The following is a 17,399-nucleotide window of genomic DNA, read 5'->3' on the forward strand; positions in this document are numbered from 1 at the left end:
GTGGGGCTTGACTGACGATCCCATTAACAACCACACAGTACGGATGCACAGCTGGCATGAGCCCTGGCTTACCAGACGGCACGGAATAAGATTCTCTAACATAGTGCAACAAGGAAACACGAATACCAAGACGAAGACGGAAAGGATCCTGACTCTCCCAGAGTGTGCGCTCTGCGGTCTGGACTGCTGGGGAGTCGGTTCAGGGCTGGAGGTCTGGACAGCTGCCTGCAGGCTCCCCTGCCGGGCTCGGGCCCACCTTGCTGGGATGAGGGGCAGAGGACTAGGGCATGAGCCACAGACATGGAAAGGAGGAGAAGGCCTGGTGCGGGGAGGGGGGGCGGGAGGGTGCTCCATGGCTGGGCAGACGGCTCTGGAGTGGGCAGCTGGGGACAGCCTGGGGACTACTGGGACTGAGGTACTGGACAAAGACTGAACAGAGCTGCAACCTTTACTTTATTTTTGAGCTGCATCCTTTAAAGGCAGCTCTTCCACTTTGGTTCTGATACGTATTCCCGTTGTAACATCTCTTAAGTGACTGCCTGCAGTGTCCGACCTTGGGCCATTTTCACCAGGCTAGCCCGGTGCCGTGCCACCCCTGTGCTGCCCAGACAGGGCAAGTGCCATCGAGAGCCTGTTACGTCTATCAGGCTGCACTGCCACCAACATTTAGAGAATGCAAATCGAAGAACCAGAGCAATCCTCGCAGGGAACCATAAACAGGCACTCACGTTGTCGTCACTCTCTCAAGATAGCCCCCAACCCCCAAACCCATCTTTCAGGGAAGCCCTTGGCTGGGCGCACGCACTGCTCGGGCCTCACGAAGCAGTGGGGCAGCCTCTGAGTCTGCGGCACTCTCGCGTGCCGTCACTACTACAGCTCGGCCACAGCGGCTGACGTACCTGGACACATTGGGCAGCAACTGCCTTCCACGTTGATGGGCTCGACACAGGGCAGAGGGGGGCAGCTGACGGTCGAGCAGAGGGTCTGGCCCTGCAGGCAGTAGCAGTGTGTGCAGCTGTCAATGTCCCAGCGCTCCTCGTCGGCGTAGGCCTTCCCACTGAAGTGGCACACCACCTTCTTCGGAATCGTGTCTTCTAGTGAAAAGAACAGCAAATGGTCGAGTCGCTTGATGTGATAAAGCACAGAATCTCAACACATTGGGACAGCTTTGTCTAGCTTTGCACAGACAGATGATTTAGGATTGCCAGATTGTGGTGAAACTTTGGTCTCCCCTGTTCCCTACTGCCAGCTTCCTTGGCTCAGGAGAGGCTTCGGGGCTCTCCTCTTGTGGCCTGAACATGACCTAGGGCCATGGAGACTAACACCGGGCAGTGACTGTTGCACCCAGGTGGGAATGGGACCCACTGGGTAAGCATCACTGGGTCACCTTTGCAAAAAATACAAATTCAATCACATTGGGTGGCTGGTGAACATACTACAGGAATAAAACACAAATACAAATAGGTAGAGGCATGTTCAGATGTTTTACGTGGAAAGAGATAAAAAAAGTCCAGCTGAATATATTTACAGAGCAGACTCCCGAAATTCCTACTTTCAGTTCATCTTTTTGTAAACGATTCAGAGTAGGGAAGGACAGTGGTGTGCCACGGGGTACGAGTGTGTCTCCTGTGCCGCCCCAGATGCCGACAGAACCACTTCCTTCATTCTTCAGTGATGCTGGATGGATTTTCCCTCTTGTCAACAAAGGCATTTCTATTTTAGGAACAACCTCACTTTAGTTCAAACCATATTTCCAGCAAACAATGGTTTTTGACAAATATATATATATTTAAGATTTTATTTATTTTAGAGACAGACTGTGAGAGAGAGTTGGGGGAGGAGAGAGGGAGAGAGAGAATCTGAAGCAGACTGTGCTGAGCGTGGAGCTCAACATGGGGCTCGATCTCAGACACAAGATCATGACCTAAGCTGAAACCAAGAGTCAGACTCTTAACCACCTGAGCCACCTAGGTGCCCTGACAACAGTATATTTTTAGAAGTTATTTTTACGCGTAAGAATTTATAACTTAAAATCCTCTGCTCTTCTTCCGTCTCCAGTCTCTTGCCATCCTCATTTCCTCCTTCCCCCAACTTTTTTCTAGAAAGTTCTTTTCTCTTGGATTCAGTGCTGCCTCCTGGTTTACTTGAGCTTATTTATGAGTGGTCACATTTTTACAGCCAGTCCTTCTTCCTAGAGCTCAAGGACAGTGGCTCAGAGTGAAGTCCCAGTGGCCAGCTAAGATGGAGCCTACCACTGGGGTAATGGGCAGCAGCACTTCCTCTTCACTGGACAGGCCAGTAACTGGATGACTCCTGCTCCCTGAGGAAATTCTATGCTCAGATTCTAAAGGCAGCTCCATGGATCATAGGGTTTGTTTGTTTGTTTGTTTTTTTTTCAAAGATTTTATTTATTTATTCATGAGACACACACACACACAGGCAGAGACATAGGCAGAGGGGGAAGCAGACTCCCTGCAGAGAGCCTGATGTGGGACTCAATCCCGGGACTCTAAAGGCAGGCCAAAGGCAGGCGCTAAACCGCTGAGCCACTCAGGGATCCCCAGATCACAGGTTTTTTATAATTAAAAAACTATAAAGGAATCTGGGAGGAAAGTTCCTTAGGAAAGGAGTGATATTAGAGGCTCAGGTTCTTCCTGGAAGGCATCTGGGAAGCTCTAACCAGAAACAGTGCTATTGCCCAGACTCAGAGGATGGAGCCTACAATGCCTGTGGGAGTGATGAGAAACGTGTGGGCATCAGGCGTCATGTTCTTCGAGCAACCCCAACCCACAGCCATATGCTCTGAGGTGGCTAGAGGCCGCTGTCTGTGTAGACCCAGCTCAAAGCTTCCCACTGAGCTTTTCCAGAGGTGCTGACAGAAATGTTCTCATCTGTATTTGGTGTCCACGTTCTCTTCTTAACAATTACTCAAGCACAATGTGCCTTACTGAATGGTGCTGATAATGTTCCTATTCCTCTACTATGCTCTATTTCCACAGCTAAGTCTAGTTCGCTGCGGAGTTCTGTAAGCAGGTGCAGGAAGGAATCTACATCGTGTTAGAACGCACAATCTCTCTGTTTCTCAACATTTCTTCATAGTTTCTCTTGCTGCCTGCGGTTCAACAAGAGATACTGAGCAATCACAGGAAGTTCTAGCTGTAAACAGAAATGCTTTCTCATTATATATGAAAAAACATACTCTGTTCTATTTCTGAATGTTCCATAGAAAGTCTTCTGGTGCAAAATGGTTAGGCTTAAAAATTGAACTGTAGGCTTTGAAACCAAACCCATGATAGAAGTTTCTGCTAGCCTGGAATCCTCAGGGGAGGCAACTTCATTAAGAGATCTCAAATGCACATGTCAAATGGCTCAGTAGAATCATTTAATGAACTCAATTCGAGTAATATTCTGACCTCCAGCCAACTTTTCATTGAGGACATTAGATTTGCCATCAAATCTAGAGTCTATTACGCAGAGAATTCTTTATGAAAGGAAACATCTCTTCATGAAGCAATATCACTGATTATATTTTACATAAACCTTGTAACAGCTCATATGATGGTCCAATATCATGGCATAAAATTTGAATAATGGATTACTATGCAAGGACTTTAGAAGAGAGAAGGTTAAACTCTTTGCCCATCTCGTCCAGCACTTTCTGTTGTGCTTTTCCTTCCAAAGACATCTCTGCCAGTCCTCTTAGAGAAAAGGAGCAAGGGAATGAACTCTAGGCATGAACTCAGGAAGGATGGGGACTTCGTAAAAAGGGGTTCAAGTCAAGGCCAACCACTGGTTTGTATTTTCTCAGGACCTAGGCAAAGACACATCTTAAGTTATTTAATTAATCTACCACATCTATGAGGCTAAAATTATCTATACAAAATTACATTGATATTAAGAATAATCATATGTTAAACATTATAAAGACATCATTCGTTGATTATACAAACTCTACTCGTCCATGGGGAAGAAGGCAGGACGGCGACCCTGAGCCGGCAGACGGCAGAGATGTGGTGGGACAGGCCTGGGGACTGGACTCCTCTCCACAGAACAACAACAGTAACTGCTGCTTCTGTGACTTCAACACAGAGCTGCATGGCACTAAGGGCAAAGAAACCACCTGCGGAGGAGCAGGGGGAGGCATTGCTCAGGACTCGATGTTCATGTTTTACTCTCAGGGATGAGAGAAGACAAGGAAGCTGGAGGGGGGAGGTATAACACACAGAAGACAGTGTGTCCAACAGCTTGTCACGTTGGAAGGGCAGTGAGAGTGTCAGGCTGTGGGTGTGTGTGTGTATGTGTGTGTGTGCACACACGCACCACCCTGGAGATGGAGTTGGGGTCAGATGGTGAGAGGCCATGAGGGGCACCTTCGGGTTCCTTCTTATAGAGTAGGGGAGGGGCCTTACCAGCTTTGCTGGTAAGAGGAGAACTCTGGAACAGGCCAACATGGAGGACTAGATGGGCAGATGACGTTGAGGATACTGTTCACAGGGATGTGACATGGGCTAGGTTAGGGCAGAGTGGATGGAGATGGACAGGCAAGGCTAGATTTGAGAGATTTCTGAGAAACAGCTGTCAGGATATGGATGCTGATGAAGAGGATGCACAAAGGCCAACCCTTCTCGCGTTGGAGGCCATGCAGAGGTAATTCCAACATATGAATCATTTTACTGCTTTGAGAAATAGCTGGTGGGTCTGTGAGGGCCCAGGTCAGGCCTTATCAAACTCCTCCTGATAGGCCAGTAGATTAGTCAGAATGCAGTGATCAATCCTCCAACTCTTAGGCCTCTCTGTGTGAGCACAAGCAGGAAGCTGCTGGTAGGACAGTCAATGTGGGGTGCAACAAGGTCAAAGAGGACAAATTTCAGTCACTGGGAGCTTACGTAGGAAAGCAGTGGAGCATGGGGGTTACCAGCAAAACTGGGAGTACCCTTCCTACGACTCTACAGAATTCATATCCCGTTGAGTCAATAATTCTTCTAGTAATCTATCCCAAGAAAATAATCAGAAAAGGCCTAAAAGTAAGTGTTTCCTGGTGGATGTTCATCACAATATTATTTACAACTGCAAGAAGTTAGGGGAAAAATTGCTAACAATAAGAGAATGTTTAAATGACTCAATGCAATCATATGAGAGAATACTGGGCAGTTATTAAAATGTGTCATGTATAGCACAAGCTCAATCACGTAAAGAGGAAAATTAAAAACTGCCCAAAAAGAATGAAAATGTTAATAATAATTGTTAGAATCAAGTGAGTTTGTCTCACCATTTTTTTTTTTTTTTGCAATGAGTGTCAGTTACTTTTGGTATGTAGGCAGCAAAATGAAAACACACACACATCATGCCTTACCCACCTGACTCCCCAGCACCCCAAATACACACACACGAAAATAGTGAGGGGTAACTGGAGCCTGGTGCTAAGCCCCGGCCATGTGATGTGGTGCTTTCTGAATGCTACTAGCCCACTCTTAAGAATCGGAGCAGACTGGAAGAAAACTAAACCATGGAAGAAACACCAAAGATCAAATGCTGAGCTCCAGCAGGACAGTGTTCGTGTAACTACTGATCAGCAACTGTAGATCACTGCCTAAAAGAATATTTATAAAATGACATAAGAGAGTATGAATGACTTGGAGTTGATGGGTTCTAAGCCAAGAACTCTGAATATATATTGGGTGAAACTAAAGTTCCTTATTCAATTTTGTTACAAAAATAGATCTTTTCCTAAATTCAATGAAGATTAAGAATTCAAAGTGGCAAGGAAGGCTGAGATACACTATGCTGGGAGCCCCCAGAGAGACACGGGAGCAGGTCCATGTAGTTGTTCAGAGAGCAAGGCAGACTGGTCCTACGTCTGGGGACTTCAGTGGTCGCAATAAAGCCATTCCCCTCAGGGAGTGGGCTGACTGACAAGGACTGAATTTCCAGGTACTTCTAGAAATACTTCTAGTATTTCTCTCTCTTCCATTTAGGCTCTGCTCATCACAGATTATCTCGGAAGCATCTTGTCTTCAAGGTTATTTTCAACTAAATTAATCCCACCTTGAGATCAGGAAGTTTAAAAAACTGGAGGTGCCAGGTTCATGGCAGCGTTATTTACAATAGTCAGGAGAGGGGAAACAACCTAACAATCCTTTAAGGGATGGATGGACAAAGAAGTTGTGTTATGTATATACAATGGAATATTATTCAGCCATAAAAATGAAAAAAAAATCCTACCACTTGTTACAACATGGACGGACCCTTGAAGGTATTAGGCTAAGTGAAATAGAAAGACAAACACCACACGATCTCACTGAAATGTGGAATCTAAACCAACAAAACACCAAACTCACAGAAAATGGGAGCAGACTTGTGGTTACCAGAGGTAGGGTGGTACCTACGCTTCCCCTCCACTGCTTGCAGGGAGTGTTTCCTAGATATCTTCACATCTAATCAGTTTGAACTACACTATCAATACATTTCATAACGGTGAAGTTGGTTTCTTCAAACGTGCTTAAAAACAAAGCCATAGTTAAGACTCTACTGAATTTTCCGGTGAAATAAATGGAGGATTCTTGGTTTTTGCATAGTCCTGACTAATCTTTTCCAGGCGCTATGTGGCCCAAATTAGTTAATTAGAGTTTGGTTAATGAGGCTTTATAAAAATATTTCTGCTTTTGACTACACTGTACCTGAAAGGCAAAGATCTAAACAGAGGCCTGAAACCATGGAGTCATTTGGGCTCACTGATGGGTTTTGGTGTCTCTGATTTCTTACATGGTCTTTCTGTTGATACCACCTCGTTCCAGGGCACATGTGGATACATTTGAGAAAGCTGTCAGTTTTAGAAATGACTTAGTTTAGAGGGAGACACGGTGGCTGTTCTATACAGTTCGAGGTTCTAAGTAATAAAGTCACTGTGGTCTTTTGTGAGAAGGAGCAGAGGCTAACTGAAGGTACTTACAAGAGCATTTTAAGTGTTCTGGCTGAAGAAGGATGTAGAAATAGAGACATGGGAACATCCAACTAAAAGTGGTCTACACGGATTATATTTGGCTACAGAGTGGACTGTGTCATTTAATTTTGACTGTTCTATTTATCACTCTAACTGGTTTGTTTACACTGACAGGGACATTATTTTTATTTGTTGATACCTAATAATAGGAACTCCCATTTGTTGAATGCCGTCTATGTACCGGCCAGTGTGCTAAGTGATTTATATAAGGAGTCTGTTCCATTTGATCTCCACAGCCCAATGGAATGGGGTATTACCCCAATTCCACAGAAAACCGAGGCACAGGGAGATTACATGACTTGCCCAAGATGCACAGCTAGGAAGTGGCGAGGCCAGGACAGGAACCAATGTAGGTGAGGCTCCAGAGTTGCCACCCACCTTCTGCCCACCACGTACCCAGCAGAGTGACCTCGGGAAGGGCCACATCCTGGTGCCACACAAATGAACGTGGTGATTACTAACTCTAAAAACATGAGTACTTAGAGTTTCTGCCCCTGGCATTTGTTGGGGGTTAAGGCCTTCATCTTCAAAGGTAATCTACCCTTCAACTGACTGCATCATACATCTGGCACAGTCCTGTGAAGGAACACAGATAATGAAGTGGCTACTGAGGACTCATGGTCTTCCTTAGGCAAATCTCTAACATCTCTCTCGGAAGAAGAGGATTAGTGGAGAATGTTCCAAGAAAAACATGAGGTATGACACTAATATAATAAGGTTTATTTTTAGGACAAACACATCAGGAGTTATATATCCAAACAAATATGATCCCCTTCTAAGCAGTCACTGTAGAGGGCTATAAATGTATTCCCACAATACTGCCCTTGCTTCACACAGCTTTAGAATTTTCCTTTTGCAGAGGCATCCAAGTTTTGACACATGCAATGAAGATAGTTACTATTTTATGGCCACTCCTTGGTTTAGATCAGCTTCGGTATTTGGTTTCCTCAGCTCTGGCCTCTCTCATCCGTCAGACTGGCTTTAAACGACTTCTGGCCTCCTTCAGAAACAAAGTCCCCACTGCAGGATGGAGTTTGGCTTCCACAGTCATCACCAACAGCGTGTCAGGAGCCCAGAGAGCTCGTGCGTGGTGGCTCCCTCCAAGGAATTTTCTAAGTCCAGGAGCACACAGACATGTTTTATCTTTTTTGGATTCAAATATAAGTAACGCTGTTACACGGCATCCCGTATGACTACAGTAAAAATACGCCAGGTCTTTCAGTGGTGGAATTTGGAGAACTCCATGTTTTTGTTTTCATTTTCCCTGTTTCTGGTTCACACAAGAGGGGAGGAAGAAGTGCAAGGTCTTGAAATGTTAACTCCTTCAAAGCCGACTTTTCCAACTGTTTAAACTTTGCCATCTTCTTTTCTTCTTTTGTTAAAGTGGGACTTGGCTTTTACTCTTGAGCTCTTTTACTAATTATACCATAAAGCCAACTAATAGCTGGGGAAACCCTAGAATCCACAGCTGTGCTGTTTTCTTCCTTCCTCTAGAAAGATCCAATTTAGTGTTTCAAATCACTGATGTGGTAGCTCCGGCTTTGCTTGGAATCTGACTACGATGAGGAATATACATTAGCCTCTGAAAAGGAAGAGTCTCAGACTTTTTCCCCTTTCCTCAGTGGAAGGATCTGAAAACAAAGATCCACTTGAACCTGCACTACAGTTGGGCTCTTCAAATGCTGCCAGGAGACGACTTTCCTGTATAGATACTTTAGGTTCTAAATCTAGTTGTGGTGGTCATGAAGTCAAAGTGTCGGTGTGGGAGTCACTTCCTGGGAAGAAGGTAGGCAGCTATAGAAACAGCATCAGGTCTTTCAAATTTCCAGGGCACTATTTCGAGTCCTGAGAAGTAATCTGCTCTGGGATCCCAGAAGCCAAGAAACTAAATGCAGTTCTTATTCTCAGAATAAGTCTCACCACAAAATAATTCAATGCAGTACTGAAGGGGGTACTTGTCCTTTCTACACACTGTTGTGGACGGCACAGTCCTGAACACTGGAAACGTAGTGGTGCCCAAAGCAGGTGAGGCCTCTGCCTTGAGGAGACCCTCCTGGATTGGTAGGATCTCATCGGCTTTATAGGATTCCAGGTCCAGGCTCATGTGCTAAATCCTTTGGAAAGCTGTGCAAACTGCAGGCCCAGCTAACAGTGCTCTAATTCAATGCAGTTTCCTAAGTTTGAGGTCTGACGGACTTACAGAAAGCATTAGTGAGATCACTCAGGCAGGTGTGAGAAGGTACGAGGTATACTAATGGGTATCGAGGGACTCAGAAAAGGGGGTGACAAAGGCAGCCAAGAATGACCAGTGAAGCAGCTGACTCTGGGAAGTGTAGGGAAAGTACTTTCCAAAATTTTAGCTTATAAATTTAACACTGAACTGCAGTGATCTTTCTCTAACTGCCACAGAGGAATAAAATGCTACTATTATATTTTATCTTCTTTTAACAGATAAAATATCCAGATCCCTGGCCTGTTATCTCATCCTCATTTCTGTATCCCAAAGTTGGGCATGTGCTGGGCACAAACCCTATGTCTGGAGAAGAAATCAAATATATGTGCCTCCTGTTTAAGAAACCAGCTTTACTTTTGTTAATATAAAGAGGAGACAAACAGAAACTGCAACAAAGAAGGAATCTGAGCAAATAATTCGCATGTCACCAACAGGTGCACAGACTCAAAGGCACAGATTAAGACTGATTTTCAATAAGCTAGCCCACTGGACCTTTCTTGACTGGAGCAGAATGGAAAAGCGGATCTCAATTGAAGTCTTGCTAAAATCAAAGGCAGGTTAGCACAGACAACTGCAACGAGGCACAGATCTAATATACGTAGTATTCTATCAGCACGTGAGTAAAGGTTTTTGGCTAAAAATGCAAAAAATATTTATTGATTTAACTAAAAACTTGAGTACCTTGTAACTTCTAGCTTTTAATAAGTAAAACATCTGCTCTTAATTCATTTATATAGAAGGAGAAAACTGAGACAAATATTGCCATGCAGGCCAACTCCTACCTCTATATATAATGTCTCAAATACTTTGAAAGCAGATCTGGCCACCATTTTAAGACCTTTTTTGGAAGTCCATTTGTGCTTTATTTTGTTCTATTTCTTGGGGAGGGAGTCTAGGTGTATTTTAGAGACCAAAAGAACCTTTCAAGTTTCTTCAACATACCGGAAAAAGTAAGTAATAAAGTTACTAAAAAAAACCTAAAAACTTTCCAGAGCTCCATGAAGCAGAAACCTCACCAAATTGGTAAACACGAGGACTTTGGTTGATTCCCGCTGCACGAAAAAAGGACAGACTTTCTCAGTGGTAGGACTTAATCCATGCATTATGTGTATGTTATGGGTCAATTAAGCACTTCATATATGGAAATTCAGGGAAATATTCCATTTTCAACTTTAACTGAGGTCCCATCTCTTACAAGGCTGACAATCCTCCATGGAGATTATACACAGAAACCATTTTGGAAATATATAATGTATTCATTTTAAAAGGGAGGCAGGTACAATGAAGATGAAGGTGGCCTAAATGAGGAAAACAGAATACTTCCTTTAGGATAGATGTCATCTGTGGAACAGAGTACAGAATCTTATTAATAAAACCTGAGAGTGGAACCCACTGGATTCCCAGAGAAGGTTCCTGTCATCACAGCCTGTGTATGATTGGGAGTACCCCACCAGAGTCTGCCGCTGACTTCAGGCCTGATCACATTTCCTCATCAGAAATGTAACCCTCTGTAGGGAGAAAGTCTTTCCCCAATCACCAGACAGAAATAAGGGGTGAAAGGCATGTGCTAGTAGATCTCTTTGGAAACACCAGTGCCAGCCTCCCCTCTGTGCAACAGACCTCTTTAAAATCAGACTGTGTGCTGGAGCCCAAGGACAATGCCACTCAGGGGTTTAGCTGAAGTTAACCACAGAAACTGGAATATCTGTTTACATGGCTCGGGCCTGAAAGGGACATTGGGGTGTGAAGAGAAAGCAGTGTATGGTGCATACAGGATGAGGTGCTTCCCAGGGTGCAGAGAAGACCTGAACTGAAATCAAACACTGTATTTCTGTTGCGACAACTTGAGACCCATTCCAAAGTTAGCACAGTGCACAATGACCAGAATGTCTGTAGCTTTACGCCCCTCAAAGAGCACACAGAAAAGCGTCCCACTCCCCTTCCCTTCTACCTAAATCACTTCCGCACTATTTGGGACCACCGGGGTTGCAGTGTTGGGACCTCAGGAACCCAGAGCTCTGCAGAATGTGCAGGAAGGACCCTGGGGCTCCTCCTGATGACAGCATGCTCTGGTTACAGATGCCCTGGACTCTGGAGGAATCATGGCGGATCATGCACTGCAAGTTCACGGACTCCTCAAATGGGACTAGCCTCCAAAGTAAACAGAACTAAAAGAGCTCCATTCTTTCTCCTTTGGTAACGTCCAGCGGTATGAAAGGACAGTAAAGCTCTGAGGTTTGGGTGCAGGGTGCTGCCCCAAGCCAGCTGTACTACAAAGCCTTAGAAAGCATGCTGTCTCCTCCTGGATCACAATGTGGTGATGAAAGCAGTGGTCGGCTATTCAAGCCAAGAGTGTGCAGCGTGAGGTACACCATGGAAGTATTATCTAAAATATTCTCATCCTCCAATAGCTCATCATCGGGATGCTATGTCCAGACCTTTTGCTCGCAGAGAGGCAGGTGCTGTATTCAAAGTGCGATACCAGAACCCATCTGACATGTGACCCAGATCAGCTGCACTCTGTGCTAGAAGAGCTGTCACTGAACTGAGCTGAGCCTCAATTCACATTGTGTTGACTAATATATTCACATATGTGCACCATGTCATTTACTGTTCATAGCTTCTTAGTGAAGCAGAGAACAATATTACTGCCCCCATCTCATAGATGGGAAATTCAGCTAGGGTTTCTTATGTCACTGACACATAAAGCTAGAATGTACCCTTTGGCTCCAAAGTAAGCTCTCTTTCCAATACAGAGAAGTATTTAAGAAAACATACTGGAGAAACAGCTGTGAAAAATGCTGCAATGGAGATGCCAGTTATCATAACATGGCTTAAAAATATATGACATTTAATTCTGTGGGTGTATGTCTTAGAGATGTAGAATTAAATATTTGCTATGTTTGACTTCTGGGCTGAGTTAAATACACAACAGTCAACAGATGTTCCACAGAGATACTATTTATATTTGTAATCTCTAAGAAAAGATACCTCAACAAATTAGCATAATCATAAACATAAATCTAAACAAAAATGAATGTCATATAAGACTGGCTTGACAAACTGTAGACACTGCCCTGCTAGGGAGATATGTTATTAATCATTTTCTAGCTGAAGATCCCAATAAAGGGGAGGCAGAATCATACCATCACAACCAATGGAGTGTGCCAAGCCAGCCTAACTCCACATGAAAGCTCTATATCAAATAATAAGATACATGCAATACAAAAAAAAATAGCTAACCTCTAATCAGAAAAGTATATGACCGGGTGCCGCTGATAACAGAACTCACTTTCATAGACCCCTAAAGGTATGGGATACTTAAAGACACTTAAAAGATACTAGATTTAGAAAGTACCTTAATTTTGTTTACATCACACATATGTATAACTTGCACATACATACTTTTATAACATATAAGCATATAATTTCATCTCTCTACAGAAATATACACACACAGATACAAAGAACCAACGAGCATCCAGAAAGAACAGACCTTTGACAAAAATTTCTTAAGTGAGAAGGATGTACTGACTCGGAGATTTCCAGCCAACAAATAGGACTTTAAATATCTGACCTCAAATATTTTCTAAAATAACACATGGTTACTAATAAATAAATACTTGCCAAAGTCCAAGTTTCAAAACAATATTCTATGCATGGGTAATAAGGACTTGGCCAACACAGGAGGTGCTAACTCAGGAACATCCTGCTCTATGAGACTGGCTTCATCGAGGGGGCACACCTGAGCATCCTCATTTGCAGAGTCAACAGCAGCTATGACGCTGCAGCAATATGGATTTGAAGACCTCATAAGCTAAATTAAGAAAGATCTTTATGACCAGTGTAGTGCTCTTTCTTTATAATATTTGTCCAGAAATGACTAAGCCTCTGAACACGATGAAGGCCCACTGGGATGCTGATGGTGGTGCCCCTCAGAGAAGCTGCTAGAGTCTTGTCCTTGGCAGAAGCATCACCAGCACAAACATCAGAGCGAGGGTGATGGGGTCAGGGCCAGCATCCCCACAGGCACTTAGTAAGGGTTGCAAGCCGAATTATTTACTGTCATTTACAAGTGATGGAATAAAGACCTCACAGAAATCGGTTTTGCTCTAGAAAGGCAGGTAGGATGCAGTCTGTGATGAGGCCACGATGCTATCTTGCATGATGAAGTGTGTCATACGGAAGGCATCTGCTGTTTACGAGGAACCACATATCAAATCTGCCATCATACATGAGAATTCCCACCAGACCTTTTATCTTCACCTGATTGATATGCTCGAGTCATCTTCTGCTTCTCGCTCCCCATTCCTTAAGCCATCATTACAGTCAAAAAGCCTATGAAAGTAAAATCTAAATTTGTGTGTATTTATGTAAAAACTGGAATATAAAAAAAATTAGGGAATCTGAAAGTGTTCCATTAAAATGATTGGGTAATTACTACTTAGTTTCTTTCTAGTACAAGGATGAGTTCCCAAATGAGGGGTATTATAAGTAATGAGACAAAGCTGTTCACTTTTCAAAATTAATCATCAATCCTATTAATTATGTCTGTATTACACATTCTATTAAATTAGCACACATAATATGAGGCCTTCACACATCAAAAGAAAAGCATTATCACTGCACATTAGTGACTTGATAATTTAGCTGAAAAGAACACAAATATTCATAATTATACTACTTTTCATAGGATCACCACTTTTCAATTCTCTTATGGTAAGAAAAAAGGATACTTCACAAGGTAAAAGAAGCATGCTTTTGTTTAGGGGTTTTATCACTAAAAAGAGAAGTCAGATTAAAGGCTGGTTTGAGGTTTTTAGAAATCTGTATTGGAGAGATCTAATTAGGGAGAATATTCACTCAGGGACCTGAAGCCATGTTGAGGTCAGCACTGCAGGCTGGGGTGAGGCAAATGTGATCCTGGTAACAGTTTATCTAGGTTAAGGAGCTGGTTTCAAACTGAGAGCACCTAAAATAGGAGACGATGCAAGGCCTGGTCCTCTGGGCCTGCTGGAGACATAATCAGGTGCTTTAGGAAATGCAAAATCATGTCCTTTTCCTTTGCTACATGGTCTCTGCATGGTAATGCAGGCTTTTCTACTGAGGCATAGCCAGAAACTGCCTGCAGTGTGCTAGCGCTGCCCAGGCTTGGAGCCCTTACAGAGGGACAGGCTGGTGGGCATCTGATAAAGGAACAAACCTAAAAAGGCCAATCCTCCTATCACAGTCATGGACTGAACTTAACTTTGTATGCTTGGACATAAAGGGGAGAAAGGATGAAGGCCAATCTAACAAGGCTACTTGCAAAATGGGTATGATGTATATAGAAGGGGCTCAGTGACTCAATAATAAAACAACATGTATGAAGCGTGAAGATAAAACAGTAACAATACAGCATCACTCATCAAATGTTAAGTAAGTCTCCCCAATATGTTCCCCTGAAGATAAGCCTTAGATTTATATGATACAATTATACCTGCAACATTGTGTGTGTTTATGTGTATACAACAGAAATATAATTTCCACTCTACTACTATAGAGCTTATATGAACCCAAATTTAGTGAAAGTGCTTGCAAACTAACTTGAAAACAAAGTAAAAGATTTGGACCAAATTGGATTTCTCTCTTCACACCAAAGAAGCATTGGTCTAAATCATAAAGGAATTGCAATAGGAAATATGAAGGCCAAAAAACCAAACGAACAAAAACCCCTAAAACAACAACAAAATACAAGAAAGACACAGAATATGGACTTGTAGGTTTCTTTCCATGAGTTTAAATTTGTTAAACTGGTTTTAAAAAAGAAGTGATTTACTATTTATCATATGGAAATAAATTTACTAATTAGAAATTTACCAAGTAAGTAGCAAAAGACAATAGCTTTTTATCTCAACAAAATTATCTGAGAATTTTCAACATGAGAGATTCCCTGCCAGATTTTTCCTGTGAAGGTAATGTGGAATTCGCAGGCTCCTGGGCCCTGGTTTCTAACTATGATCTAAGTGCCCCTGATTGATTTATAAACTGTACAGAAGTTCTGATATTTAAATATGATAGTACTGATTGTATATCTCTCCTTTTTGCCAATCCCCTGGCCTGAAACAGAAGCCAGTTTATACCTTTTATTTAGATCTCACCAAAGGCAGTGACAGTTTTTTTTATAAATCCTGGTCAGTTCTTTGAAAAACTAAGTAGCACTTAGTTGGATATATGCCTTGATACGTTTTTTTTTTTTTGGCTTCATGGTCATTAAGAGGTTAGGCCAACTGTACGTCCTAATTTGGTTGGGATGCTCCTGGTCTAGAGCTATTGCCCCATCATGACTAACAACCCTCACTTCCCTCTCAAATGCATCATAGTTTGAAGAATAAATTACATAGGTGGTCACTGTATTAAGAGAATTCAGCTTTCAAACATACATTTAAATACTCTCTGGCCATTACACTGAGAAAAATCTAGCTCTGTAAAATTCCGGAGAGCAGAAATTGTGTTTTTAGAGTATCTTTCCATCTCTTATATACCAACATTCAGAATAACTCAGAGGAAGTGGTCTATCTAGCAACCAGAGGTCAAATAGTCAAGGAAAGGGGGCAGTCTTGATAAGCTGGAATTATGGCCAACATGTACCTAAATGCCATTCATCAGTTCATCTATAGGAATTGCTACAAAGCACTGTGGCCAGACGATGTCTCCTTTTCCTTAAGCATCACCCCAAATGTGCATCATTACTTGTATCCAGAAAGCATGCAAAAATCTCCCAACAGTAAATGCACAATATCTGAGATTCACCTAGCTTGACTGATTTTTTACCTACTATTCTGATTATAGGTTCACTACTGGACTGAGTTGTATCACTGTCTTTCACTTGACTTCACGAGCTTTACTCAATACAGAAGCAATAAAAGAGAGTGAGAGCCTTGGGAGCGGGGACTGTGGCTTTATTAGAGTTGCCAGCTGTCTGAACCTTGCCTTCTGGACTCCAGAATAGCATCTGGCTTATGTCCTTAGGACTGGTTTCAGTACAGATGTCATGGGCAAACATATGAATGTCTTCTGTTGACAGGCTATATCCCCATGGGTCACAAGAAAGAGAGGTCTCTGTCATTTTCTCAGGCCTCACTTTGTGTCCCTAGGCCCTCAATATGAACAACAAACTGCATGGTTTACACAGAATCAATTAAGTGTCAGAGGACAAGAGGAAAACTGGGACATTAAATCAGTATTTTGCATTTAGTTGATCTCAAGGCAGCAGCAAGCTTTAAGTGCTAAGTGTACCTTAATATGGGACCTGATGTTTCTACATGTATAAAAAGACCACTGTAAATAACAGGGTGGAAAAAGAGAGTTCAATATTGGAAACCCCGAAACAGCAAAGCAGCCCGACAGAAGATGACAGTACTATAACATCACAACATTCTGAGAGAGCATTTCTTCATTTTTAGTATGTTTTACCTCATGAACACAGCCTTCACATCACTCTCCTGCCTAATAGTACTACGCTGGGTCTGTGTGGCATGTCAAAAACACGAACTGATCTAGGCAAATGGCTGTCAATGTAGATTTAATGGCCAAAGGTAGAAACAAAGGATTTTTTTTCTCGGTCTTACCTATGCAATAGGGACAACACTGGCCTTTTCTCAAAACAGGTCTTTCACAGGATACTGAAGGGCAGGATTCAGAGTAACAGCTAATTACGCTATCCATGCATACACAGCTGGTACAGACGTCAGGCTTCCAGGACTCGGCTGCCAGGAATATATCCCCTTCATCATTTTTGCAGTAACTAGGCACACTGTCATTATGGGATGAGGAAGGCTGAAGAGGTTCATCTGGAAAAATGAACATAAGGTCAGCAGGGAAAAGAAGATGCTACTGGCCACCAACTGTGCAACATAGTGAGTTTCACTCAAAGCATACTTGGTCACTAGGGCTTTGTGTGCCTCCTGTAAAAATGACTTAGAAACAAAACAGCGAGTCTGATTTGTGCAGGCTCTTACATTTTAAAAGCAAAACAATAAAGACCACAAAAGACCTGTTACAGAGATTTGGTTAGTAGTTTGTACAATATTCATTCTACTCTTTCTCTATAGACACTTAACACAATCCTGGTTTTTCAGGAATGGGGTGGGGTGGGGAAGTGAGGATTTGGGTCACCACAGATGG

General features: G+C 42.8%; 1 protein-coding gene across 3 annotated transcripts in view; it reads right to left on the minus strand.

Moving 5' to 3' along the window:
- Positions 1-17,399, minus strand: part of CRIM1 (cysteine rich transmembrane BMP regulator 1) — a 184,463-nt gene that overhangs the window by 12,550 nt on the left and 154,514 nt on the right. For all 3 annotated transcript variants that reach the window (XM_077843630.1, XM_077843629.1, XM_077843628.1), the window contains 2 exons: positions 16,844-17,065; positions 900-1,094 (listed from right to left, as the gene is read on the minus strand). In XM_077843630.1, coding sequence (XP_077699756.1) covers positions 900-1,094; positions 16,844-17,065 — 417 coding nt within the window. The remainder of the gene's footprint in view (positions 1-899; positions 1,095-16,843; positions 17,066-17,399) is intronic.

Source organism: Canis aureus, chromosome 12, assembly GCF_053574225.1.
Source record: "Canis aureus isolate CA01 chromosome 12, VMU_Caureus_v.1.0, whole genome shotgun sequence".
In the NCBI taxonomy this organism is placed as follows: Eukaryota; Metazoa; Chordata; class Mammalia; order Carnivora; family Canidae; genus Canis; species Canis aureus.